Below are 26,271 nucleotides of genomic sequence, written 5' to 3' on the forward strand. Positions count from 1 at the left end.
TTAGGTTCTGATTTAGGATGAGAGTTAATTTTTTTCTTTTTCTCTGTATTTGTATAGCTATATACAGCTTGAACCAACATTCAGTTTTCTGAGAATTTTAAAAAATTCACTGATGGCCAAGCATGGTGGCTCCTGTCTGTAATCTCAGCACTTTGGAGGCCATGGTGGGAGGATTTTGCTTGAGTCCAGGAGTTTGAGACCAGCCTGGGTAACATAGTGAGATCCCATCTCTACAAAAAAGAAAACATTAGCTGTGTGTGGTGTTGCATGCCTATAGTCTCAGCTACTCAGGAGCCTGAGGCAGTAGGATTGCTTGAGCCCAGGAGGCTGAGGTTGCAGTGAGCTGTCATTGCACCACCATACCCTAGCCTGGGTGACAGGGTGAGACCTTGTCTCAAAACAAAAAACAAAGATTAAATTTGGCTACTGAAATTATAAAAGTATCAGAAGAAATTATTGGGTCAATATTTTGGAATGGGAAATGACTGAAATTTCTTCTTTAGAGAAATTGTTTTTCTTTCTTTTTTAAGAGACAAGGCCTCCCTCTGTCTCCCAGGCTGTAGTGCAGTGGCATAATCATAACTTACTGCAGTGTTGAACTCCTGGCCCCAAATGATCCTTCTGCCTCATCCTCCTGAGTAGCTAGAACTACAGGTGTATGCCACCACACCTAGTTAATTAAAAAGTTTTTTTCTCCTTCTTGTAGGAGATAGCAACAAAAATACCTAAAAAAATTTTTTTTCATAGAGACCAATCATATCTCACTTTGTTCCCCAAACTGGTCTTGAACCCTAGCCTCAAGCAGTCTTCCCGCCTCAGCTCCCCAAAGTGTTAGGATTACAGGTGTGAGTCACTGTGCCTGGCCTAAAAAATTATTTTTAAGGTAATGTGCAAATTATGAAAATGTCAAACACTATAAAAATAAGTGACCAGGAGCAGTGGCTCATACCTGTAATCCCAGCACTTTGGGAGACCAAGGCAGGAGAATTGCTTGAGCCCAAGAGTTCAACACCAGCCTGGGCAACATAGACACTGTCCTTACAAAAAAAAAAAAAAAAATTATTCAGGCTTGGTGGTGCATGTCTGTGGTCCCAGTTGCTTGAGAGGTTGAGGTGGAAGGATCATTTGAAGCTTGGAAAGTCAAGGGTACTCAATGACCTGTGATGATGCCATCGCATGCTAGCCTGGGCAACACAGTGAGAACTTGTCTCAAAGGAAAAAAAAGTAATGTAAAAGTAATGTTAAAATCTATCTTTACCTCTTGTCTTATCATCTTGCCAACACTGGAATGCCATCTTGGCATGAAAAAGGCTTTTCTAAGAATGAAACCTAAACCCAGAAGGAAAAAAAGAAATCGATGTGTTGGAATGCATTAAAAAGTAGAGAGCCAGGAGCAGTGGCTCACTCCTGTAATCTGAGAACTTTGGGAGGTCAAGCTGGGTGGATGGCTTGAAGCTAAGAGTTCTAGACCTGCCTGGGAAACATAGGGAGACCCTGTCTCTACAAAAAAATTAAAACTTAGCCAGGCACGGTGGCATGCACCCATGGTCCCAGCTACTCAGGAGGATCACTTGGGCCTGGGAGGTTCAAGGCTGCAGTGAGTGGTGATCTTTTCACTCCACTGTCAGCCTGGCAGAGTGAGACTCCGTCTCTCACAAACCACGTACAGGGTGGGGATGGTAGCTCATGCCTATAATCCCAGCACTTGGAGAGGCCGAGGCAGGTAGATTGCCCAATCCTAGGAGTTCAAGACTAGCCTAGGTAACATGGCAAAATGCTGTCTCTACCAAAAAATAATAAAAAATTAGCCAGACACGATGGCATATACCTATAGTTCCAGTTACTTGGGAGGCTGAGGTGGGAGGATTGCTTGAGCCCAGGATGCGGAGGTTGCTATGAGCCAAGATCATGCTATTGCACTGCAGACAAAATGAGACTGTCTCAAAAAAAAAAAAGAAAGAAAGAAAGAAAGAAATTGTTAGCACACTTAAAAAAAAAAACCTGCAAATGACAGCATTTGACAGATGAAGGGCATGTTTTCTAATACAGAAAGATCTAATTCTAATCAGTTTGAGAAAGGCAGCTAAGGCAACTAATTCATGTCCTGAAAACCTGAACAGCCAGCTTACAGAAGAGGAAGTATGAATGGCCAATGAACATTAATGGATACTCAACTGAAATACAAATACAAATGCAAGATGAAGCCAAATGCAAGAGAATCATGATGATGAAGAAAGAAAATCTGGAGGAATTAAACTTAATTGTTACCTAGCTGTAAGCATTAAGATAATATGGTATTGGCACATGGATTGACAAATAGACCAGTGGATCAAAATGGACAGTCCAGAAACTGACTGATACATATGCTATCATCAACATTATGATAAAGGTGATACAGCACTATGATAGGGAAAGGAAAGTCAAATTAATGGTATTGGTCAATTAATTTCTGTATCAGGGAAGAAAGTATCTTGACTTTACCTCACACCACACACAAAAGTCATTTCCAGATAAATTGCTCATCTAAATGTGTAAAAACAGAACTGCTTTTTAGAAAAAAAATTTCTGTATGTCAGCAAAGATTAATTAGGATCTCAAAGTAGGTAAATATAAAGTGTGAAAAATTGGTGCTATGTTAAGATCAAGAACATCTCATCAAAAGATATCATTAAGCAAGTGAAAAATCAAGCCACAGATTGGGAGAAGATATTTGCAGTACCTGTATCTGACAAAGGACTCATCGTACACCTAAAGAATTATACATTAATAGCAGAGAAGAAGCCAGGCACAGTGGCTCACGCCTGTAATCCCATCACTTTGGGAGGCTGAGGCAGCTGGATCACCTGAGGTCAGGAATTTGAGACAAGTCTGGCCAACATGGTGAAACCCCATCTCCACTAAAAATTAAAAAAATTAGCCAGGCATGGTGGCAGGCATTTGTAATCCCAACTACTTGGGAGGCTGAGGCAGGAGAATTGCTTGAACCTGGGAGGTGGAGGTTGCAATTAGCTGAGATTGCTCTATTGGACTCTGGGCTGGCGACGCAGTAAGACTATGTCTTTAAAAAAAAAAGAGCAGAGAAAAATACTTAGGTTTTTTTTTTTTTTGGTTGTTTTTGTTTTGTTTTTAATGAAGAGAACTTAAATAGACATCCCAAAAGAGAATATTCAAAGGGCTAGTCAAACATTTAGAAAGCAACTCAACCTTATTTTCTCTTCAGAGAAGTACTGTTTCACTTACACCCGTCGCAGTGACAAAATGAAAATGTAAACAAGGATATGGAAAAATAAAAAACTCTCATACATTGTTAGTGGGAATGTAAGTTGATAATGCCATTTTGGAAAAGTAGCATTACCTACTAAAACTGAACATAAACACACCCTGTAAGCCAGTAATGCTACTTCAAGATATATATGCTTACGAATGTTCATAGCACCACTATTCATCATAGCCCCAAAGTGGAAATTGTCCAAATTCCCATCAATAGAAGAATTAATATTAATAAATAGTGGGATAATCATATAGTAGAATGTTATGCAATGAAAATGAATGAACAACAACTACTTGAAATAATATGAATAACTCTTGCAAATGATACTGAGTGAAATAAAGCAGTCACAGGAATGTATACCAGAGGTTCCTAAACTTTCTTGCTTTGTAACACTTGGTTCATGGCAACCTCAGGCTAAACGAAATACCTGACAGTTCTGTTTATTAAGTAATGAAATCCAAAAAAACTTCATATTCTTTATGTCCTAACAACTTAAGATCTGTTTTTTAAAATGCACAAGAATTGAAAGAAAAAACTTTCATTCTTAGACAACCACATTAACCAATGGGATGTTTGTTTGTTGGGCAGTGTACAGCATCTCAAACCTTGGAATCAGACCGGATACCACCGCTGTCATCTTTTTTTTTTTTTTTTTTTTTGAGATGAAGTCTCACTCTGTCGCCCAAGCTGGAGAGCAGTGGCATGATCTCTGCTCACTGCAACCTCTGCCTCAGCCTCCTTGGTAGCTGGGATTACAGGTGCGCACCACACACCTGGCTAATTTTTTACATTTTCGGTAGAGACTGAGTTTCACCATGGCTAGGCTGGTTTCAGACTCCTGACCTCAAGTGATTGCCTGCCTCAGCCTCCCAAAGTGCTGGGATTACAGGCATGAGCCACTGTGTCCAGCCTCAACTTATCTTCCTTATTGACTTTTGCATATTACTTTGTTATCACGGCAACCACTGAAAACACAGCTTCATAAAGATGTCATTGAAAGCAATGTAGTATACCAATCTAGTAGTTGCAACAATTGCAGATGCAACAAATGCAGATGTTGAATGTTGTTTCTCTCAAATTAAGAATATCTTGTAGTGCCCCACGGCACCTTGGTGCACAGTTTGGAAATTGTGGGTGTGTAATATATTCCCATTTATATGAAGTTCAAAACAGGCAAAATTTAGGTGTTGGAAGTTAGGAGACCCTATCCTTGCACAGTAGTGACGATGCAGGGACAGAGGTGAGGCTTCTGAGATTTTGGTTATACTTTTTTATGATCTGGATGCTGATTACAAGTGAGAATTTATCAAGCTTCACATTTAAAATATGAGTTGTGTACTCTTCTGTATGAATGTTATACTTTGATTAAAAAAATTTAAAATAAGCCAGGTGTGGTATGGCTCATGCCTGTAATCCCAGCACTTTGGGAGGCCGAGGCTGGTGGATCACCTGAGGTCAGGAGTTTGAGACCAGCCCTGTCAACATGGTGAAAACTCATCTCTATTAAAACTATAAAAATTAGCCGGGCATGGGTTTATGCCTGTAATCCCAGCTACTTAAAAGGCCGAGGCAGAAGATTAACTTGAACCCGGGAGGCGGAGGTTGCAGTGAGCTCAGATCGCACCACTGCACTCCAGCCTGGGAGACATAGTGAGACTCTGTTTCAAAAAAAGAAAAAGTTTTTTTTTTTTTTTTTTTTTTTTTTTGAGACAGAGACTCACTATGTCTCCCAAGCTGGAGTGCAGTTGCTCATGTCTGTAATCCCAACACTTTGGGAGGCCAAGATGGGTGGATTACTTGAGGTCAGAAGTTCGACACCTGCCTGGACAACACGGTGAAACCCCATCTTTACTAAAAATACAAAAATTAGCTGGGCGTGGTGGCGGGTGCCTGTAATCCCAGCTACTCGGGAGGCTGAGGCAGAAAAATCACTTGAACCTGGTAGATGGCGGTTGCAATAAGCTGAGATTGCACCACTGCACCCCAGCCTGGGTGACAGAGTGAGACCCTGTCTCAAAAAAAAAGTTTTAAAATAATATCAGCCTTTACCTGTCAGATTGTCATGGTTGAAAAATTCAAATCACTCATACCCTTTAACCAACAATACCATTTAAAGAATTTTTCTTCCAGAATACTTGTTGAATATGTGGAAAATCCTATTCAAGGATATTCAGTGTTTGTTCATAAACAGCATTGTTTACGATGGCAAAGTTGAAAACAACCGTATGCTAATCAGGAATGGAATATCATAGTGCGTTTAGAAAGAATGAGTATTCTACATATACTGGAGTAGAGATGCCAGAACATAGAGCAAGTAGGGAGAATAAAAAGTTTGTTACAAAGTAGTATGAATAGAATAATCTTATATGTGTGTTTTGTTTTTGCTTTTTTGGTAGAAATGGGGTCTGACTATGTTGCCCAGGCTGGTCTTGAATTCCTGGCCCTTAGGCATTATTCCTGCCTTGACTTCCCAAAGTGCTGGCATTATAGGTATGAGCCACCTTGCCTAGCCTCCATTGTGGGTTTTTTGTTTGTTTATTTTGAGACGGGATCTCGCTCTTTTACTCAGGCTAGAATGCAGAAGTACAATCACCACTCACTGCAGCCTCCACCTTCTAGGCTCAAGTGATTCTCCCTAGTAGCTGGGACTTACAATTGTGTACTGCCATGCCCAGCTAATTTTTGTATTTTTTCCAAAGATGAGGTTTTGCCGCATGGTTCAGCCCGGTGTTGAACTCCTGGGTTCAGTGATATTCCTGCCTCAGGCTTCCAAAGTGTTGGGATTATAGGTGTGAGCCACCATTCCTGGCCATTTTTTTTTTCCTTAATGTGGGGAAAATATATGTATATTTATGTGTTTGCATTGAAAGAAGAATATAGGGGAACAAAACAAAAAAAAATTTTTTTTTTTGAGACAGAGTCTCCCTCTGTTGCCAGGTGCCAGGCTGGAGTGCAGTGGTGTGATCTCAGCTCACTGCAACCGCCGCCTCCTGGGTTCAAGCAATTCTCCTGCCTCAGCCTCCCAAGTAGCTGGGACTACAGGCACGCACCACCACATCCAGCTAATTTTTGTATTTTTTAGTAGAGGCGGGTTTCACCATGTTGACCAGGATGGTCTCAATCTCCTGACCTTGTGATTCGCCTGCCTCGTCCTCCCAAAGTGCTGGGATTACAGGCATGAGCCACCACACCTGGCCACAAAACAAAATTTTAATGGTGTTTACTTAAGGAGTAGGATTGCAGTTCCTTTTTACTTGGCACATGTATGCTTTGCTTTATTTTATTTTTGAGATGAAGTTATGCTCTTGTTGCCCAAGCTGGAGTGCAATGGCATGATCTTGACTCACTGCAACCTCCGCCTCCTGGGTTCAAGTGATTCTCCTGCCTCAGCCTCCTGAGTAGCTAGGATTACAGGTGCGTGCTACCATGCCTGGCTAATTTTTTGTATTTTTAGTAGAAACGGGGTTTCACCATGTTGGCCACGCTGGTCTTGAACTCCTGACCTCAGGTGATCCACCTGCCTCAGCCTCCCAAAGTGCCAGGATTACAGACATGAGCCACTCTGCCTGGCCTCAAAATAAAAATGTAGAGAACAACATTTATTTTGGTGGATCTGTGTTGATACCATATTTCTCCTTGAGAAGCTTCAACTGTTCCTCCTCCTTCTTTGTGTCCATCTTCTGAAATGCCTTGTTGGCATTGTAGTACAAAACCACAAGTTATCTGTTACAAACATTGACTCCCAATAGGTGATCACAGGCATTCTTGGCAACAAAGATTTCTTCATAGACCACATAAGCTGTTCCTCTAGTTTCAGGTGTGTTCCCCATTCTGATTTGATGAATAGTTCTGTATTTGCCAAATATATCATACATTGATTCAGTTGTGATTTTGTATGACAATTTTCTTATTTACAATATTCGATTTACTCCAGGTGGAAGTCGAATGCTTCCTCTCTTAGCCACTTGCATTGCTGTCTTGGTGGGCTGATGAGGTTACTGTAGCAAATGCTGAAATTCCTCCAGACACCTCCTGAGCTCGCTGGGCTTCAGACGCTGCATGGCGTCAGGGGCAGGACATCAACACCCAGGCTCTGCCGGAAGCTGTTACAGCACCCACAGAATAGCACTGTCTCACGCCGAGACACATCCATGTAGTGTTCCCTTTCGAATAGACTCCCAGAGCAAAAAAAAAACACCCAATTTTTTTTTTTTTTGAGTAAAGACTTTCAGACTTATTTCTGAAACTGTATACTATGTGTTCAGCACTTTTTTTTTCCCCTGAGACAAGTCTTCTGTTGCCCAGGCTGGAGTGCAATGGTGCAGTCTCAGCTCACTGCAACCTCCACCTCCTGGGTTCAAAGGATTCTCCTGCCTCAGCCTCCCGAGTAGCTGAGACTACAGGTGCGTGTCACTACATCGAGCTAGTTTTTGTATTTTTAGTAGAGATGGGATTTCACTATGTTGGCCAGGCTGGTCTCAAATGCTTGACCTCGTGATCCGCCCACCTTGGCCTCCCAAGGTGCTGGGATTACAGGTGTGAGCCACTGCTCCCAGCTCTATTCAACATTCTTGAAGTGCTAACCAGTACAATTAGAATTAGTAAAAATCGGCAAAGTCAACTGAAAAACTATAGCAGTAAAGGAGGTGATTACACATTTATAATTAAAAATTCAGTTTTTCTATATGCAGTATAGGAAAGATTATATCTGATTCAAAATAATAAAACACCCCAAGGAGTAAATCCAAAAAGACACCCAGAAGTCTTCAATAAATGTAGAAGAGACAATATTTTGTTCCTAGATTGGAAGATTTGGGGTTTTAAATCTGTAACTCTTCCCAAAATCTATATGTTCAGTGTAAATTTAATCAGAATCCCCAGAACAGTTCTTAGAACCAAGTTAAAAAATTTAAAAATGTGTAGTGGGAATATATATATATATATATATTATATAATAGAGGATTAAAGTTTATTAAGCATATTTCAAACTCTTGCATATCAATAAGAAAAGGAGACTGAAAAGTGTGCCATTACGTTGACAGTGATTTTTCTATGTGGATGGTAAAATTGAGCAATTCTTTTTGAAATTCCCTACATTTTCTAATGTTCTTAAAAACATAAATTCTGAAATCAGAGGAAACAAATGTTTTACCGTTGGTTATCTAGAATACAGAATGAGTTTTCTTATAGAGGCCGAATGTATTTTCTGTTTTTTTTTTTTTTTTTTGAGACAGAGTCTTGCTTTGTCGCCAGGTGTCAGGCTGGAGTGCAGTGGCGTGATCTCGGCTCACTGCAACGTCCACCTCCCAGGTTCAAGAAATTCTCCTGCCTCAGCCTCCCTAGTAGCTGACTACAGGCGCGCGCCACCACACCCAGCTAATTTTTGTATTTTTTAGTAGAAAGGGGGTTTCACCATGTTGGCCAGGATGGTTTCAATCTCTCGACCTCGTGATCCACCCACCTTGGCCTCCCAAGGTGCTGGGATTACAGGCATGAGCCACCATGCCCGGCCAGAACATCTTTTCTTATGGCTATACTGACCTCTCCTTCTGCCTCATAGGAACACTTCTGATTTTCACCACATATTGGTAGTAAAGCTTCAAGAAGAGAAGCTGAGAAACTTATTCCAAATACAGAGATTGCTGGTATATATTGTGTTATGTCTGACTGGTTATTGCTGGCTACGCCTTAACATCTAGCTAGATTTTTGTTTTGAACTTCCATTTGTACTATGGTAACATCTCCTACCTTTAACACAATTATAATATCTTGACAATTATGCCATTGACCTATAAAGTGAAGTATGCCGTAGGAGAATCTCAGTAAATACACAGTTCATTCTTTTAACCATTGGAGGAAAAAAACTCTTAATTTCTTGTTTCATGGATGATTGACCTAGTGACATCATCATTATAAATGGACAGCATATTTAAGTTTTAGTAAAGTATTTTCTGAAATGACACCATAATCAAACAACAGATAAAGGACATTAAATGTATGGTATAAAGTACAAAGAAAAGGAATGTCAATATTCTAATATAACTTTTTTTTTTTTTGAGACGGAGTTTTGCTTTTGTTGCCCAGGCTCCAGAGTGGAGGCAATGGCATGATCTCGGCTCTCTGCAACCTCTACATCCCAGGTTCAAGCAATTCTCCTGCCTCAGCCTCCCAAGTAGCTGAAATTACAAGAAATGGGGTTTCACCATGTTGGTCAGGCTGATCTGGAACACCTGACCTCAGGTGATCCACCTGCCTTGGCCTCCCAAAGTGCTGAGATTACAGGCTTGAGCCACTGCCCAGCCTCATTTTCTTCTTTTGAACAATTTCCTCCTGATTAGGGGTAGGATTACTGATCAGAGATTTTGAACATCTTTCTGGCTCTTCAAATTTTACCTGTTACAAGATCTGTTGCCCCGGGCCTTAGCCTCTGCAAAGCCATGACCCTAACGTCTGGCCTCTCCCCCATCTCCCCTCCTAGTGCTTTGCTGTCACCCTTTTCACCTGGGGCCTCTGCCTCAGCCTCCCACAGCCCACTCCTTCTCTTGCCCACAGGACTGCAGGCTTCCCCTCCATAGGCAAGCTGGGGCTACGCGTTGCAGAGCTTGGCTATTGCAACTTTGCCATTGCCAATGCAATCTGGCTCGTTGGCATGCACTGTGTTTACCTTAACTTCAGGGTGTCCTGCATAGGTCCCCAGGAAGATAAACCCTGGGTGATGTGTCATTTTTCCCCTTTCCGTTCCTTTCCACGCACCCCCCACCTCTCCGTGTAGGCAGCACATCTGGTTGGCACTCCATAATTATCCTAAGTATTTACAAAACAACGTTGAAGTTCCTTGCTGTTTAGTTAGATCCCTTAAACTTGATAACATACAAGACAATTTGCATCAGGAGCAGATGAGCTAGGGCCCGGTGGATACGATAAAAGTGCAATTTCATGCATTCACTCAACGAGAACTCACTGAGCAACTACTATGTGACAACATTATCCACTACAGTGAATAAAAGACAAAACAAACAAACAACAACAACAACAACAAAAAAAGCAGCTGGGCTTGGTGGCTCACGCCTGTAATCCAAGCACTTTGGAGGCCAAGGCGGGCGGATCACCTGAGGTCAGGAGTTCAAGACCAGCCTGACCAACATGGTGAAACCCTGTCTTAAAAAAACAAACAAACAAAAAAAACAGCAAGGAAGTGGCCTGGTGCGGTGGCCCGGCAGGTATAGGCTGCAGTGAGCCGAGATCGCGCAACTGCACTACAGCCTGGGCAGCAGAACAAGACCCTGTTTCAGTAAATAAGTAAATAAATAAATTAATTAAATAAATGTCAGAAAGTAAAAATTAAGCGTGTTAAATGGCAATTCGAGCTAGGGAGGAAATCAGGCGGGGGAAAGAAACTGACAGCGAGGAGCGGCTGGCAAGTCTCCCTCGGAAGGTGGCAATAACAGTAATAGACCGGTCACATCAACTGCGTGTTTACTGCGGGCCAGTGTGTGCCACCAACCTCACACGCGAAAGCCACAAAGTCTGATGCCACAACACAACGAGACAGGGGCTTCTTCTCCTCCCTTAGTACACGAAAAGAGACGTACGGCGCAGAGTTACACTAGTCAGTAATCCCAGCACCTAGCCCTCGCCCCTCCTACTTAGGCCCCCGCCCCTCCCTCCTGCTTTCCTCACTCCTTCTCCGGCGGAGACAGACAGGCTGCGGCGGCCGGAATAAGTACAGGCGCAGAGCGCGGAGTGAGCCGGCGCAGAGCGCAGGACGACGTGGCCGGTCGAAGTCCGGAAGTGGTCCCTGTAGAACCATCGTCGCACCGCTACTCGCTACTCGTTGACGCGCTGGTCGAGCATTGCGTTGCTGCGTTGCGTCCCACCGGCTCCACTATCTTGAAGAAATTCGACAAGAAGGACGAGGAGTCAGTCAGGTGAGAGGGCCAGGCCTGGGCCTGGGGGGAGGCCGGACCCCCCACTCGCCAAGCCTTCCTTCGGGGCCTCTGCCCTGACGCGGATTCTGAGGCCCAGTGAGGAGCAGGGGCTTGAGCCAGGGTTCGCAGCTAGTCAGTGGCAGGCCTCGGAGAGCTGGAGCATGCTCGGCTGTCTCACGCTCGTAAGCTCGGACTGCAATTTTCTGAGTGACCTTGGGCGCGTCACTCCCCTCTTTAGGCCTCAGTTTGCCCATTTGTCAAAGGAGGGTACCGGGCCGAATGGTCTCTTGTTACTTTCTTCGTCGAACCTCTTGAGGTTCGCCGGGGCTATGTTGGTGCTGGCCAAACGGGTGTAATTTGCGGAGCCAGTGTCCTGTGACTGGGAACTCTGACCCCATCATTCATTTATTCAGCAAAGTATGTTGAGTGGTTACTGTATGCCAGGCACCGTACGGTGTCCTGGATACTGCAACAGAGCAAGTAGGACACTCAGTGGCTGATCTGGGAATATTAGAATGGTCACACACCTTTGGGAGGCCGAGGCGGGTGGATCACGAGGTCAAGAGATCGAGACCATCCTGGTCAACATGGTGAAACCCCGTCTGTACTAAAAATACAAAAAATTAGCTGGGCACGGTGGCGCGTGCCTGTAATCCCAGCTACTCAGGAGGCTGAGGCAGGAGAATTGCCTGAACCCGGGAGGCGGAGGTTGCGGTGAGCCGAGATCGCGCCATTGCACTCCAGCCTGGGTAACAAGAGCGAAACTCCGTCTCAAAAAAAAAAAAAAAAGAATGGTCACACACGCGGTGGAGGAGATGGCCATCAACCAGTTAATCTCATTATTTGCAAATGTGACGTCTGTAATTAAAATTATTTGCAAACGTGACGTCTGCTATGAAGGAACTGGTTACAGGAAGATGGTGGTCCCTGGCACATAGGGACTTAGTTAATTACGAGTTATATAAATGAACGCAAGACATGGCACCATGAGAAGCATAAGACTGTACCAGGGCTGTTGGGAGATTGTGAGTGGTTTGAGGTGGAATGGAGCCCACCTGATTGCAGGAGACTAGTAGAATCCCTAGACAGATGATAGAGCCTTGATTGCCATTGCTGATGAATTTGAACTTTACTAAATTTACTAGGAAGGGACATCTTCCCTTTATCTTTGTTTGGGAGAGTTTCGAAGTTCCGAATCACAACCTGCCTTCTCCATTGTTCTTGACTGTAGGTGGAGGCTCCAACCCATTCCAGCACCTTGAGAAGAGTGCGGTACTCCAGGAGGCAAGTGACGTTTGGTCCCGTCTAGCTTCCAACATAAATATTCACCATCAGTGCAACTGAAATACCAACACATTCAAAGTATTGTTTTAAAGAGCAAAACGGGAGAAAACTTGTGCCTGGAAGACAGGAAACCTTTGTTCCTGGAGACAATTAGTTATGCTTACTTCTTTTCTTTTCTTTTTCTTTTTTTTTTTTGAGACAGAGTCTCCCTGTTGTCGGCCCAGGCTGAAGTGCAATGGCACGTTCTCGGTTTACTGCAACCTCCGCCTACCGGGTTCCAGCAATTCTGCCTCAGCCTCTTGAGTAGCTGAGATTACATGCACCCACCACCACACCTGGCTAATTTTTGTGCTTTGAGTAGAGACGGGGTTTCACCATGTTGGCCAGGCTGGTCTCAAACTCTTGACCTCAGGTGATCCACCTGCCTTAGCGTCTCAGAATGCAGGGATCACAGGCGTGAGCCACTGTGCCCAGCCGCTTACTTCTTTATTGTTGTCATTCATTGCTTCTCTTTCCAATTAGCAGATATTTGCTAAGTATCTGCTAATTGGTATGTTAGCACATCCCTAACTAATATTTACACAACAGTCTAAGAATAATTACTAGTTGAGTTAAAAAAAAAAAAAAAATCCTTATGAAAAGAAGCTTGTTGCATACCCAGAAAGCCCTGTTTAGACAAGTCTGTTTACCCTGAGATTTCTCAGACATTGAATATACTTGAAGGGAAATGAACTAGGCTGGAAGATAACATCCTTGGTTACTTCTTCTTAGGCCCGTGTATTTAATGAAACTCCCATCAACCCTCGGAAATGTGCCCGCATCCTCACCAAGATTCTTTATCTCATAAACCAGGTAACAGGGTGAGGCTTGGAGGTAGGGAGAATGGTGCTGGGGGATTGGAGGGGAGTGGACAAATCATGATCACTCTTAGGCTATTGGACGGCCTCTGTATGGTTGTAGACAACAGCACAGCTCTGGGTCCCCTCAGCATCCAAGTCTCGTGTGTTGCCTTTGAGCCTCTTTAGGGTCTGAGGATCTGGTGTGGGCTGATCCTGTAGGAAGAGCTGTCTGACAACTCTGTCCCAAGCTGAGACTTCTTTCTTGATTAACACAGGGGGAGCACCTGGGGACCACGGAAGCGACCGAGGCTTTCTTTGCCATGACCAAGCTCTTTCAGTCCAATGATGTAAGTGCCCCGACCCAGCTTTTTTTTGAGAGGTGGCAGCTGTGACAAGGTGATGGGGGGCCAAGGGGAGCTGGCCCCAGCAGTCAGTGTGGGCTGCCTTTGTGTATACAGGAGATTTCCTCTCCCAACTCTGGCCCTCAGTAAGCCAGGGCTGATAGGCTTTTCCCACCTACCTCCCAGCCCACACTCCGTCAGATGTGCTACTTGACCATCAAGGAGATGTCTTGCATCGCAGAGGATGTCATCATTGTCACCAGCAGGCAAGTCATGGGGTTGTGGGTGGCTCCTCTGATGGGTTCCATTGACAGACCATTTTTTCTTGTGTGTACCAGACAGTGAGACTTTTGGTTGCATGTTGCCAGCTGCCCTTTCCTTTTCTGTCTCCCTTATCCTTCAGTGGTGACTGCTGCCCACTCCATGGCAGCCTCCAGGTGTGCTGTTTCCATTTTAATTCTCTGGCCTTGACTTGGACACAAACTCTTCCTTTCCTTGATTTCTTTTAGTCGGCCAAACCAGCCTAGAACTTTCCCAAATATTTTCTTTTTTCTTTTCTTTTTTTTTTTTTTTTTTTGAGACGGAGCCTTGCTCTGTCACCACGCTGGAGTGCAGTGGCACTATCTTGGCTCACTGCAACCTCCATCTCCCGGGTTCAAGCGAGTCTCCTGCCTGTCAGTCCCTCTATGTAGCTCTGGGGATGTAGCAGCAAAAAAGATAGACATGGTCTCTTCAGCCCCAGAATTGACAGAGAAATAACCAGGCATTAGGTCATTAAGGTAGGGTGTAATATGGTTTATCACGGAAGTATGATGGGCTATGAGAGCAGACCAGAAGAGCATCCAGCTTGATTTGGATTGGGAAAGTCTTCCTAGAGGAATGATCTGAGTGGAGTCCTGAAGGAGGAGAAAGAAACAGTAGGACAGGCTGGACGCGGTAGCTCACACCTGTAATCCCAGCACTTTGGGAGGCCAAGACGGGCGGATCACCTGAGGTTAGGAGTTTGAGACCAGCTTGGCCAATATGGTGAAACCCCATCTCTATTAAGAATACAAAAATTAGCTGGGTGTGTTGGCATGTGCCTGTAATCCCAGCTACTTGGGAGGCTGAGGCAGGAGAATTACTTGAACTGGGGAGGTGGAGGTTGCAGTGAGCTGAGATCGCGCCACTGCACTCCAGCTTGGGCAATAGAGCACGACTCCATCTCAAAAAAAAAGAAAAAAGAAATGGCCAGGTGCAGTGGCTCACGCCTGTAATCCCAACACTTTGGGAGGCTGAGGCGGGTGGATCATGAGGTCAGGAATTCAAGACCAGCCTGGCCAACATGGTGAAACCCTGTTTCTACTAAAAATACAAAAATTAGGCTGGCATGGTGGCACATACCTGTAATTCCAACTACTTGTGAGGCTGAGGCAGGAGAGCTTGAACACGGGAGGCAGCAGAGCTTGAACACGGGAGGCAGCGGTTGCAATGAGCTGAGACCGCACACTCCAGCCTGAGTGACAGCGAGACTTCCTCTCAAAAAAAAAAAAAAACAGGACAGAGTGGAGGTGAGAGGTGAGGAGTGCTACAGGCTGAGGAAACAGCACGTGCAAAGGCTGGAGAGGAGTGAACATGGCCAGTTGGGGAAGTTCAAGGAGTTACATTCAGGCCACTGGCAGTAGGAAGCTATGGAAACTTTTTAGCAAAAGCAGGGGGATGACCTGTTTGGTTTTGAGTTTTACCAAACTCCCTCCAGCAGCTGTGTGGAGTTAGGCTTGGAGGGGCAAGAATAAAGGGAGAGCACTGGTTAGGAGGCTCGTGTAGTACTTTGGGCAAGGGTGGTGATGGGAGCTGGAGAGGAGTGAGCAGGCCCAGGCTCTCTGCGTGGTGACAATGCCTTCTTTCCCGCAGCCTAACAAAAGACATGACTGGGAAAGAAGACAACTACCGGGGCCCGGCCCTGCGAGCCCTCTGCCAGATCACCGACGTGAGTCATGCCAGTCCCTCCCTGCTTCCTGGCCTCTCCATTGAGGCTCTTGGCCTCAGCGTTTGCTTGCTTTGGGTTGTCCCGTATCTCACTGATCCACGTGATGTGGGGTGGGGGTGGGGTGGTGTGCAGGAGCACGAGACACTTATTTCCATCTCATACTCCTCCCTGCCCCCATTCCTGCACTCCTGAGAGTTGTCAAAGACTGACTGGGTCTCCTTCACCCTGCTCCTTGTCCCCGCAGAGCACCATGCTGCAGGCTATTGAGCGCTACATGAAACAGGCCATTATGGACAAGGTGCCCAGTGTCTCCAGCTCTGCTCTCGTGTCTTCCTTGGTGTGTAGCTGCTGCTGAGTCCTGCTAGGGGTGGAGTAGAAAATTGAAGAAAATATCAGAGTCACATTCTAGTAGGAAAAAGAAAATATTTATTTCTTTATTTCTTTTGGGAAACAGAGTCTCACTCTGTCATCCAGGCTGGAGTGCAGTGGCACAATCTCAGCATACTGCAACTTCTGCCACCTGGGTTAAAGTGGTTCTCCTGCCTCAGCCTCCCAAGTAGCTGGGATTATAGGCACCTGCCACTGCCCCTGGCTAATTTTTGTGTTTTTAGTAGAGATGGCTGGTCTTGAACTCCTGACCTTGTGATCCACCCGCCTTGGCCTCCCAAAATGCTGGGATTACAGGGGTGAGCCACTGCACCCAGCCTCTCTTTCTTTTTTTTTTTTTTTTGAGACAGAGTCTCACTCTGTCACCCAGACTGGAGTGCAGTGGCACGATCTTGGCTCACTGCAACCTCTGCCTCCCTGGCTCAACGATTTGTGTGCCTCAGCCACCTGAGTAGCTGGGATTGCAGGTGTGCACCACCACAGTCGGCTAATTTTTGTATTTTTGGTAGAGATGGGATTTCCACATGTTGTCCAGGCTGGTCTTGAACTCCTGACCTCAAGTGATTCACCTGCCTTAGCCTGCCAAATTGCTGGGATTACAAGCGTGAGCCACCACACCTGGCCAAAAGAATATATTTCTGTATCTGCAAGCCTGAGAGTCCCACCCTCCTCAGTGAAGACAGCTGAGGAGCTGTGGGGTGATTGAAGAGGGGTGTGGGTGGATGGCCTTGACCCATGCCTTGGGTAGGCACAGTGACGGTGGGAGCATCCTGAGTTTGTCCATGGTCTCTGAGGACTAGGACAGTGGTGAGCCCCTGAGTTGTGTCTGAGGGAAGACCAGAACTGGGCCCAGAAGATGTGATGGGGACACTTCCTACCTGCCCTGTAATGTGCCCTGTTGCCCACAGCACCTGCTGAAGTGCAGCTTTGACGTGGTCAAGCGCTGGGTGAATGAGGCTCAGGAGGTGGCATCCAGTGATAACATCATGGTCCAGGTGAGATGTGAGCAAGGGAGTGATGTTTAAAATGCTCAGGCAGGTGGTAAGGCCCTGGCCAGTTGGCATGGACACTTACCACCGAGATCCTTGGTGACTCCTGGCTATAGCAGGCTTTAATCCTTTTGTCATTGATTCATGGGAAGAAGTGGGAGGTCTTGGGTTAGAGAATTCAGGGTACCACTTGCAGGGCTTGAGTTAGAGACTGGTTACCAGCTGGTGCTGAAATATTGAAGTGTTTTGATAACCAGCTGAATATTGTTTTAGAGCATATGATGTGGCAAACTTGGCCACAGCAGGCAGAGGGCTGCCTAAATTTAGGCCTTTGCCAACCTGGCTTTGTTACGATGTGTGGAATTACCTTGGTGAGGCTTCCATCTACTTTACGGTTCCTCAGTGACCTAGGCCAGGCTTTCCTTTTATTTCTCTGAGTCCTGGTTTCCTTGTCTGTAAAATGTGAATGGTTACTGCCTCACAAAGCAGCAAGGATGAACTGAGATCATGTGTGTAACATGTGACCCATCTGGGGCCTGCCTGTCAGCACTCCCTGTGTGTTTATATATTCTCTTCATTTCTCATCTGCCTTCTAATCCTTTGCGTGATTCTTGTCTTCAGGGCCAGCTGTGGCCCCTCAAAACACTTCTGAAGGCCGATAAGCTTCCCACGTAGAAGGCATGCACAGCTGCCATATCTTTGCTCTCAAATGCCGCTCCTTTAGGAAACAGAAAAGAGTATTGAGGACAGGAAATAACTATGAGACCTCACATCTCTAGAAAGGGAGTCGCTGGACTTTTGGCCCTCCAGACCTAGCTTTGTCATTTCGAGCCAGGGAGTCTTCAGGCAAGTCAGCAGAGATAAAACTGTCTACCTGCAGGGTTGTTGTGGGGAATGCAAGATTTCATAGCTAAGGTGTCCCACACAGTGACTTACAAACATGACCATGCTCAAGGTCTGGCTGCCGCCTTCTGTCTCTCCTAGTGAAAGCACCAGGTGTCTCACATTGCTTTCATCTTTGTACTGTTTGTTGTCCCTTTCCGTACTTGTATTTATGCTGCCTGTTAGGGCTCTTGCCGAAGTGGGGGTGGGAACAAGAACCACAGATACACTCCTGTGGTTTGTGAAGCATTGTATGGAGGGCTGTATACATAGAGTACCTGGGGCAGTTGTCACAGCCACTCTGTGTGCTGGCTGCTACCATGCTCCTCTTAGAAATGAGAAGGCTGAAGGGCCTGCCCAGGGCCACATGGCCGGTATACCCAAAAGTCATACATCTGTACTCTGTTACTGTCTCCTGTCCTATAGTACCATGCACTAGGGCTCCTGTACCACGTACGTAAGAACGACTGCTTGGCTGTCAATAAGATGATCGGCAAGGTCACCCGGCACGGCCTTAAGTCTCCCTTTGCCTACTGCATGATGATCCGGGTGGCCAGCAAGCAGCTGGAAGAGGAGGATGGCAGGTAACGGCTCTCTTCTCTCACCAGCTAGATGATGCCTCACTCACCCTACCATGCTGGGCCACCCCCAACCTTTACTTGTCACCCTGTGTTCTTTTGTAGCCGTGACAGCCCTCTGTTTGATTTCATCGAGAGCTGCTTGCGCAACAAGCACGAGATGGTGGTGTATGAAGCCGCCTCGGCCATCGTCAATCTGCCAGGCTGCAGTGCCAAAGAGCTGGCCCCAGCTGTGTCAGGTCACTGGGCATTCCTTCCGCCAGCCTCACGTTTATGCTTGCCAGGAACTAGGCCTGGGTCAGGGGCTGGGGGAAAGAAAGAAAATGCTCTCAAATAGGCCACAGACTGGTGTTAAGGAGTCCATACCTAGGAAGCACCTGCCCAGACACTATGCTGGAGCCCCATGTGTGTCACATTTTGGGGGTGGGCTGTCGGACCACTGAAGAGGCTGAGGTAAGGCTTGGGTCCACTCTGGAGCCTGTCGGGTTGGCTGGCCACAGGAGGAGGCCTGGTGGAGGAACTCAGGATCTATGAAACTGGTGCCTGTGAACTGGAGCTGAGCTTTTCCAGGTGAAGGAGAGGACAGTATAGAGGGTCATTCTGAGCCTCTGGCTACAGCAGTAGAGCAGGGCAGCCTGTGTTAGAGCACTGGCTCTGCCCCTTACCAACTGGGTGAGCCTGGCAAGGCCACCCATCCTCTCCATGTCTCCCTTTCTTTTTTCTCAGATGTGGATGATAGGTCATGCCCATTACATAGGGGTTTATAGACAGAAAATGTGGGATCTAGACAAATTGCTTAGAAGGCAACATGTTTGTTTGCTGTTTTGTTTTTGTTTTTGTTTTTTTGAGATGGAGTCTCGCTCTATTGCCCAGGCTGGAGTGCAGTGGCGTGATCTTGGTTCACTTCAACTTCTGCATCTTGGTTTCAAGCGATTCTCCTGCCTCAGCTTCCTGAGTAGCTGGCATTACAGGTGCCCACCACCATGCCCAGCTAAATTGTATATTTTTAGTAGAGATGGGGTTTCACCATATTGGCCAGGCTGGTCTCGAACCCATGACCTTGTGATCCACCTGCCTCGGCCTCCCAAAGTGCTGGGGTTACAGGCGTGAGCCACCACGCCCAGCCGTTGTTTGCTGTTATTAAGGGGAGTCTAGCAGCCTTGAGTCATGGAGTCTTCTCTGTGCAGCACCCTGCACAAGGTGTGGGAATCCCCCTGTCAGGGAGGAGAAAGCCTGTGAAGAGATGCAAAGTGGTTGATACTGGAAAGTGGGTATGTTGAGAGGCTAGGAAAGGAGAGGCGCTCAGGGTGAGAAACCTAGATTCAAAGTGGAAGAGAAGTGGGGTGTGTTTTAGAACAGGTCCCTGGAAAGCAAAGATGTGGCGGGAGAGTTAGATTTGCAGGTTTTGAGAAATGATTGGGCCTCCTGTTTTTCTTATTCTTGACTATAACAGTATAAACTTGGTCAGGCAGACAGATGGAGTTCATGTTTGGAGAGAGAAGTCTCCCCTCCTCCTTAGAAATGAAAAAAGAACTACTGGGCATGGTAGCTAACGCCTGTAATCCCAGCACTTTGGGAGGCTGAGGTGGGCAGATCATGAGGTCAGGAATTCGAGACCAGCCTGACCAACATGATGAAACCCCATCTCAACTGAAAATACAAAAACTAGCTGAGTGTAGTGTGCACGCCTGTAATCCTGGCTACTCAGGAGGCTGAGGCAGGAGAATCCCTTGAACCTAGGAGGCAGAGGTTGCAGTGAGCCAAGATTGTACCACTGTACTCCAGCCTGGGTGACAGAACAAGACTCCATCTCAAAAAAAAAAAAAATGAAAGAAGAACTAATGAATTCATACACTGATTTGTGTATTCATTCATTCTTTATTTTTTTTTATTAATTTATTTTTAGAGACAGGGTTTCACCATGTTGGTCAGGCTGGTCTTGAACTCCTGACTTCAGGTGATCCGCCCACCTTGGCCTCCCAAAGTGCTGGGATTACAGGCGTGAGCCACTGCGCCCGGCCTTCATTCATCCTTGTTATATCCCCCATGTTTCCAGAATAATGAAAGATGTAAATAAGTAGGGTCTTCAAAATACACATTAAGAGGCCAGGCACGGTGGCTCACGCCTATAATCCCAGCACTTCGGGAGGCCGAGGTGGGTGGATCACGAGGTCAAGAGATCGAGACCATCCTGGTCAACATGGTAAAACGCTGTCTCTACTAAAAATACAAAAATTAGCTGGGCATGGTGGCACGCGCACCGGTAGTCCCAGCTGCTCAGGAGGCTGAGGCAGGAGAATTGCTTGAACCGAAAGGTGCAGGTTGCGGTGACCCAAGATTGTGCCATTGCACTCCAGCCTCGGTAACAAGTCAAACTCCATCTCAAAAAAAAAAGCATTAAGAAAAAGAATTTTTTTTAAGTGTTAGAGAATAAGAGCCAAGTTATGAAGAAAGGAACATAGATATTCCAGAAAACAGTAGTCATCTTCACTCCTATGACTGAGTGCCAAATTTAGCTCTGAGCTTCCTGGCAGCCAGGGCAAGGGAGATAGGTACCCGAATGGTTCTCATGTAGTAAAAGGAAATCAACCATTTATTTAAGAGAGGACTTCGTTCTGCAGTACTCAGTGCTGAGGGGGGAAGTTCTGTTGGCTCCAGTAGACACAGTAGAAGAGAGGAGTGGAATGTTATTTCACAGAGGTTAAGGGCTCAGGCTGCAGTTGCCAGCAGTCTTGGAATTTAATTCTGGTTCTGCCACTTACTGGTTGCCAACCTAAAGTCCGTTTGCTTTCCCCTTTGTGCCTCAGCCTCCTTACCTGTAAAGTGGGGCTGCAAGCTATAGAAGTGAGTCATGTCCACTGTGTAGCACAGCACCTGGCACACAGCAGATGCCCAGTGAATAACAGCTATCACGGGAACCCCTGGGTGCTCACAGACATTATGAACTCTGTCCATGGCTTAGGTGCCCAGGTTGAGGAGAGCTCTCTGTCTTGGATTGGGGTGGCGGTGTCAGCAGGGAAATGAGCTGAGCAGAGGATTTGAGTCAGAACAGCTGCCCCCAGTTTTCCCAGCTACCCAGAGTGAAGGCAGCCTGACATGTGGCATCCATCTCCCCACAGTGCTCCAGCTTTTCTGCAGCTCACCCAAGGCTGCTCTCCGTTATGCTGCTGTTCGCACCCTTAATAAGGTAAGAGTCCAAGTGGGGGGTTGGAAGAAGCTGTCTAATCCAACTGGAGGTATGTCCTTGCCTCTGACCTGGCTGGGAAAGATGTAGCCCTGGTCACAGTTACTTTCTTCTGGATGGTGAGATGATCTGACTAGACCAAACCATCAAATGAAGTGACAGCACTGAGGTCCTGCCCTCTCTGTCACTGTCCTCCCAAAACAGGTTGCCATGAAGCATCCATCCGCTGTGACAGCTTGCAATCTGGATCTGGAAAACCTGGTCACAGATTCAAACCGCAGCATTGCCACGCTGGCCATCACCCCCCTCCTTAAGACAGGCAGCAAGAGCAGCATTGACTGCCTCATGAAGCAGATCTCCTCCGTCATGTCAGAGATCTCGGATGAATTCAAGGTACCCACTACCCCTGGGATAGCCATGGACCCCAGAGTAAGGAGGGAGCTCTGTCCCTGCTCTCTGTGGCCACAGCCCTCCTATCAGGACTTACCTGAGGGGCTGGTCAGCCTTGAGGACTCAGAGGAGGCCAGCACATTGCTCTGCAGAGGTTTGGCCTTCAGAGAAATGTGTGCAGTCCTGCCTCCAGGCCTTCATCTGTATTGTCCCCTAGTACTGAAAGAACAGTAGTTTCCAGGCCAGTTAAGGATTCATTGATTTGTTGTCCAAGTATTTCTTGAGCACTTGCTGTCTGCTATGTAGAGTGATCAGAGGGGAACATAGCAGTGAACAAGGCAGGTGCCTGCCCTCCTGCGGCGTCTTTTCTAGGGATGGGAGGGAAACAGTAAAGAGGTAAAGAAAGGAGTGGATGGGATCATCTCAGGCATGGGTACTGCAGTCAAGAGTATAGAAATACAGCAGGGGTGATCCCAGTAGAAGCATGATCAGTCTGGGAAGGCCGTTCTGGAGGGTGATGTTTGAGCTCCAACCTGAATAGGTGCAAAGAGCCAGCCATGGGAAAACCTGGGAGGAAAGGCAGGAGCAAGTCAAGAAGAGAGAAGGCTAGCAGGTGGGAGAGCTGTGGGGCCAGTGCAGGTGGCAAAGTCAGAATAGACAGGGCTCAATCACATAAGGCCCATAGTCAGGTAAAGAGTTTTGATTGCAAGGAAGACATTGGAAAGGTATTCTTTTGGGGCAGGGAGAAGGATCTGAGTATTTTTTTGAACTTTTATTTTGAAACAATTCATAGGAGGTTACAAAGAAATATACTGAGAAGTCCTGTGCACCCCTCCATCAACCCTCTCCTGTAGTACCAGCAACCCACACAAGCACAGGACAATGTCAGCCAGGAAAGTGATACTGGCACGATCCATAGGGCTCGTTCACATTTGACCAGCTACACAGGCAACTCCTGTGTGTGTGTGTGTGTGTGTGTGTGAAGCTCTATGAAAGCTGTCACATGGAGACTTTCAAAATTGCCACCACAGTGAAGACACTCAACTATCCATCTCCAAGAGACTCTCATGTTCTCTCTTCATAGCCACGCCCATTCCTACCTCCCTATCCGAAACCCCTGGCAGCCATTAATTTGTTCTCAATTTCTGTAATTCTGTTATTTCACAATTGTTAATTGATAGAACAATGTAGCATGTCACTGGAGAGTTTTAAGAGCAGACAATAATATGAATAATATATTGTGGTAAATTCTGTAGTGTGGATTATGTGAAGTAGGCAGCAGTCTACTCTGCCTGTGGGTTACAAGAATGTTTTGTAGGCTGAAATGACACAGTGAAAGTTGCATATTAGAAAGATCCTTCTGGGGCTGGGCACGGTGGCTCATGCTTGTAATCTCAGTGCTTTTGGTGGCCAAGGAGGGAGGATCACTTGAGGCCTGAATTTTGAGACCAGTCTGGGCAACGTAATGAGAACTTGCCTCTACAGGAAATTTTTTTAAAAAATTAGCCAGGGCCGGGAATGGTGGCTCACGCCTGTAATCCTAGCACTTTGGGAGGCTGAGGTGGGTGGATCACCTGAGGTCAGGAGTTGAAGACCAGTCTGGCCATCATGACAAAACCCCATCTTTAAAGAAAAAAAAAGAATTAGCCAGGTATGGTGATGCGCACCTGTAGTCCTAGCTACTCAGGAGGCTGAGGTAGGAGGATCCCTTGAGCCCAGGAGTCTGAGACTGCAGTGAGTCATGATCATACCACTGCACTGTAGCCTGGGCAATAGAGTGAGACCTTGTCTCAAAAAAAAAAAAAAATTGGCTGGGCGTGGTAGCTCACATCTGTAATCCCAGCACTTTGGGAAGCTGAGATGGGCAGCTTCCACTGCACTCCAGCCTGGGTGACAGAGCAAGACTCTGTCTCAAAAAAAAAAAAAAAGAAAAAAAAAGAAAGCCTTTCTGGAGCAGAGTGGAGGGGTGACTGGGTAAAGAGACTGTTGGAGTAATTCAGAAGGAGAGGATGGTGCCTGAACTGGCGGGAGTGGGAGAGGAGGGACAGTGCAAGAGCTTTTTGAGGAATAATGCCTGTTGGCAGGGTTGGTGTGAGGGTTGAGGAGTGGATGTCAACAGAGATGATTCTGTTTTCTACTTTGAGCGGACAGTGGTGCTCTTGACCAGTTTTCGGGAGGAGGAAAAGATGGGGTATTTGATGAAGGAAGGGGAAGGAGATGCAGATTATTGTGGTTGCAGATGTGGAGTTTGAAGTGCTGTGGGCACCAGGTAGAGTTGTCTGGCAGGCAGTTGGAAATGGCAGATCTTGAGCTCAGACAGTAGATAAATATTGGGAGTCAGTGGCATATAAGAGGTGGTTAAAGCCATGGAAGGGGATAGGATTGCCGAAGAGACTGTGAGAAGAGAAGTGGCCAAGGGCAGAATAGACAAGAGACAGGCCTGACCAAATAGGAGCCAGAGGAGATGATGGGTGGGAACCATCAGTGGGAGCCAGGGCTCGGGGGAGAAGCAGGACAGGTTGGGTAGAGGGAACTCAGAGACTTTTAAGAAGCCTGAGTAGAAGAGGAGAGTTTGGAGGACCCAGAGTCTGAGAGTCTGACCCTCAGTGCTTGTGTGCGCCCAAGTGTGGGGTTGAGTTCCTCTGGTCTCCTTGCCCTTGGTGTCATGTGCAAGGCCTGGCCTTACCTAAGGAAGGACTCAGTTGGCACTCAGGGAACTGAGTCACCTCATCCTGGTGGCAGAACCTGCTGCTCATGCGTGTCTATTTGATGCAGGTGGTGGTTGTCCAGGCCATCAGTGCCTTGTGTCAGAAGCATCCTCGCAAACACGCCGTCCTCATGAACTTCCTGTTCACCATGCTTCGGGAAGAGGTAAGAGTCAGGGGCCTTCGGGGTGTGTCAGGTCTCCTGGTACAGGGAGTGACCTGACCACTGGGCTCCATGCTCAGATTTGTGAGTGCGTTCATGTCAGCCTGTTAACCAGCTGGTTTTCATGGTGCCTGTGGCCCTTTAAGCTCCTTGTGGATGTGTCAACATGCACCGATTGCTAGTAATTACAGTAATAACTGATTCACCAGCCTCACTTTAAAAATTGCGTGTCCTGAGGTAATGCTTGTGCAGAAGATTGGAAAATGCGTGTTCTTTTCTGTAGACACTAGTGCAGAAATATTCTGGACCATTCCACGAGCTCTATGGGTGGTTTCTTGTGAAACTGGTGCTAATAATGCGACATTGGTTCTGTTTCTGTTCCTGATGTGAATTACTGATTCATTTATGCCACCTTTCTTGGATATCTCAACAGAAAGCGTTAATTCTTAGGAGCAATAGCAACTGTTCGTGGAGTAGATTTGTTCCCCAGGTACATGGTACCCCTTTCACCCAGCCCAGAGTGGTCCTTGGACTGGGCAGTAGAGGAGCCATTGCCTTGAGTGTCTTTGGATTTCCCAAGAATGTTAGAGAAGGGCAGTAACGTTTAGTGAGTCGTCAGCTAATGGGCCGGGTACTTTGGTGATTTTGTTTGTTTTTGTTTTGAGATGGAGTCTTGCTCTGTTGCCCAGGCTGGAGTGCAGTGGCATGATCTCGGCTCACTGCAACCTCCACCTCCCAGGTTGAAGCAATTCTCCTGCCTCAGCCTCCGAGTACCTGGGACTACAGGTGTGTGGTGTGTGCCACCACACCCAGCTAATTTTTTGTATTTTTGGTAGAGACGGGGTTTCACCGTGTTAGCCAGGATGGTCTCGATCTCCTGACCTTGTGATCCATCTGCTTCGGCCTCCCAAAGTTCTGGGATAACAGGTGTGAGCCACTGCACCTGGCCTTGTTTGTTTTTTAAGTAGAGATGGGGATCTTCCTGTGTTGCCCAGGCTGGTCTTGAACTCCTGGCTATTAGTGATCTTCCTACCTTAGCCACCCAAGGGCTGAGATTACCGGTGTTAGCCAATATGCCTGGCCAGGCCTGGCACTTTGGAGACACTGTATGCATGACAGCAGTCTTTTTTTTTTTTTCTTTTGAGTAGGAGTCTCGCTCTGCTGCCCAGGCTGGAGTGCAGTGGCGAGGTCTCGGCTCCCTGCAACCTCTGCCTCCTGGGTTCATGCAATCCTCTTGTCTCAGCCTCCCGAGTAGCAAGGATTACAGGCACCTGCCACCAGGCTTGCTTAATTTTTGTATTTTTAGGGTTTTAGCATGTTGGCCAGGCTGGTCTTGATCTCCTGACCTTAGGTGATCCACC

The 26,271-nt window shown here is 46.5% G+C and overlaps 1 protein-coding gene and 1 pseudogene across 1 annotated transcript in view; one reads left to right on the forward strand and one right to left on the reverse strand.

The window, feature by feature from the left end:
• LOC110569114 (uncharacterized) overlaps positions 1 to 26,271 on the forward strand; it is a 55,129-nt gene that overhangs the window by 8,549 nt on the left and 20,309 nt on the right. The window contains exons 3-15 of the mRNA XM_064378052.1: positions 10,972 to 11,193; positions 12,429 to 12,483; positions 13,255 to 13,335; positions 13,598 to 13,669; positions 13,850 to 13,929; positions 15,557 to 15,632; positions 15,877 to 15,969; positions 16,928 to 17,014; positions 18,317 to 18,474; positions 18,574 to 18,707; positions 21,588 to 21,655; positions 21,857 to 22,045; positions 24,818 to 24,913. Coding sequence (XP_064234122.1) covers positions 10,972 to 11,193; positions 12,429 to 12,483; positions 13,255 to 13,335; positions 13,598 to 13,669; positions 13,850 to 13,929; positions 15,557 to 15,632; positions 15,877 to 15,969; positions 16,928 to 17,014; positions 18,317 to 18,474; positions 18,574 to 18,707; positions 21,588 to 21,655; positions 21,857 to 22,045; positions 24,818 to 24,913 — 1,411 coding nt within the window. The remainder of the gene's footprint in view (positions 1 to 10,971; positions 11,194 to 12,428; positions 12,484 to 13,254; positions 13,336 to 13,597; positions 13,670 to 13,849; positions 13,930 to 15,556; positions 15,633 to 15,876; positions 15,970 to 16,927; positions 17,015 to 18,316; positions 18,475 to 18,573; positions 18,708 to 21,587; positions 21,656 to 21,856; positions 22,046 to 24,817; positions 24,914 to 26,271) is intronic.
• LOC135275749 (splicing factor 3B subunit 6-like) lies at positions 6,772 to 7,459 on the reverse strand (annotated as a pseudogene).

Source organism: Aotus nancymaae, unplaced genomic scaffold (assembly GCF_030222135.1).
Source record: "Aotus nancymaae isolate 86718 unplaced genomic scaffold, 86718_ANA_hifiasm-v0.15.2.pri h1tg000018l, whole genome shotgun sequence".
Taxonomy (NCBI): domain Eukaryota; kingdom Metazoa; phylum Chordata; class Mammalia; order Primates; family Aotidae; genus Aotus; species Aotus nancymaae.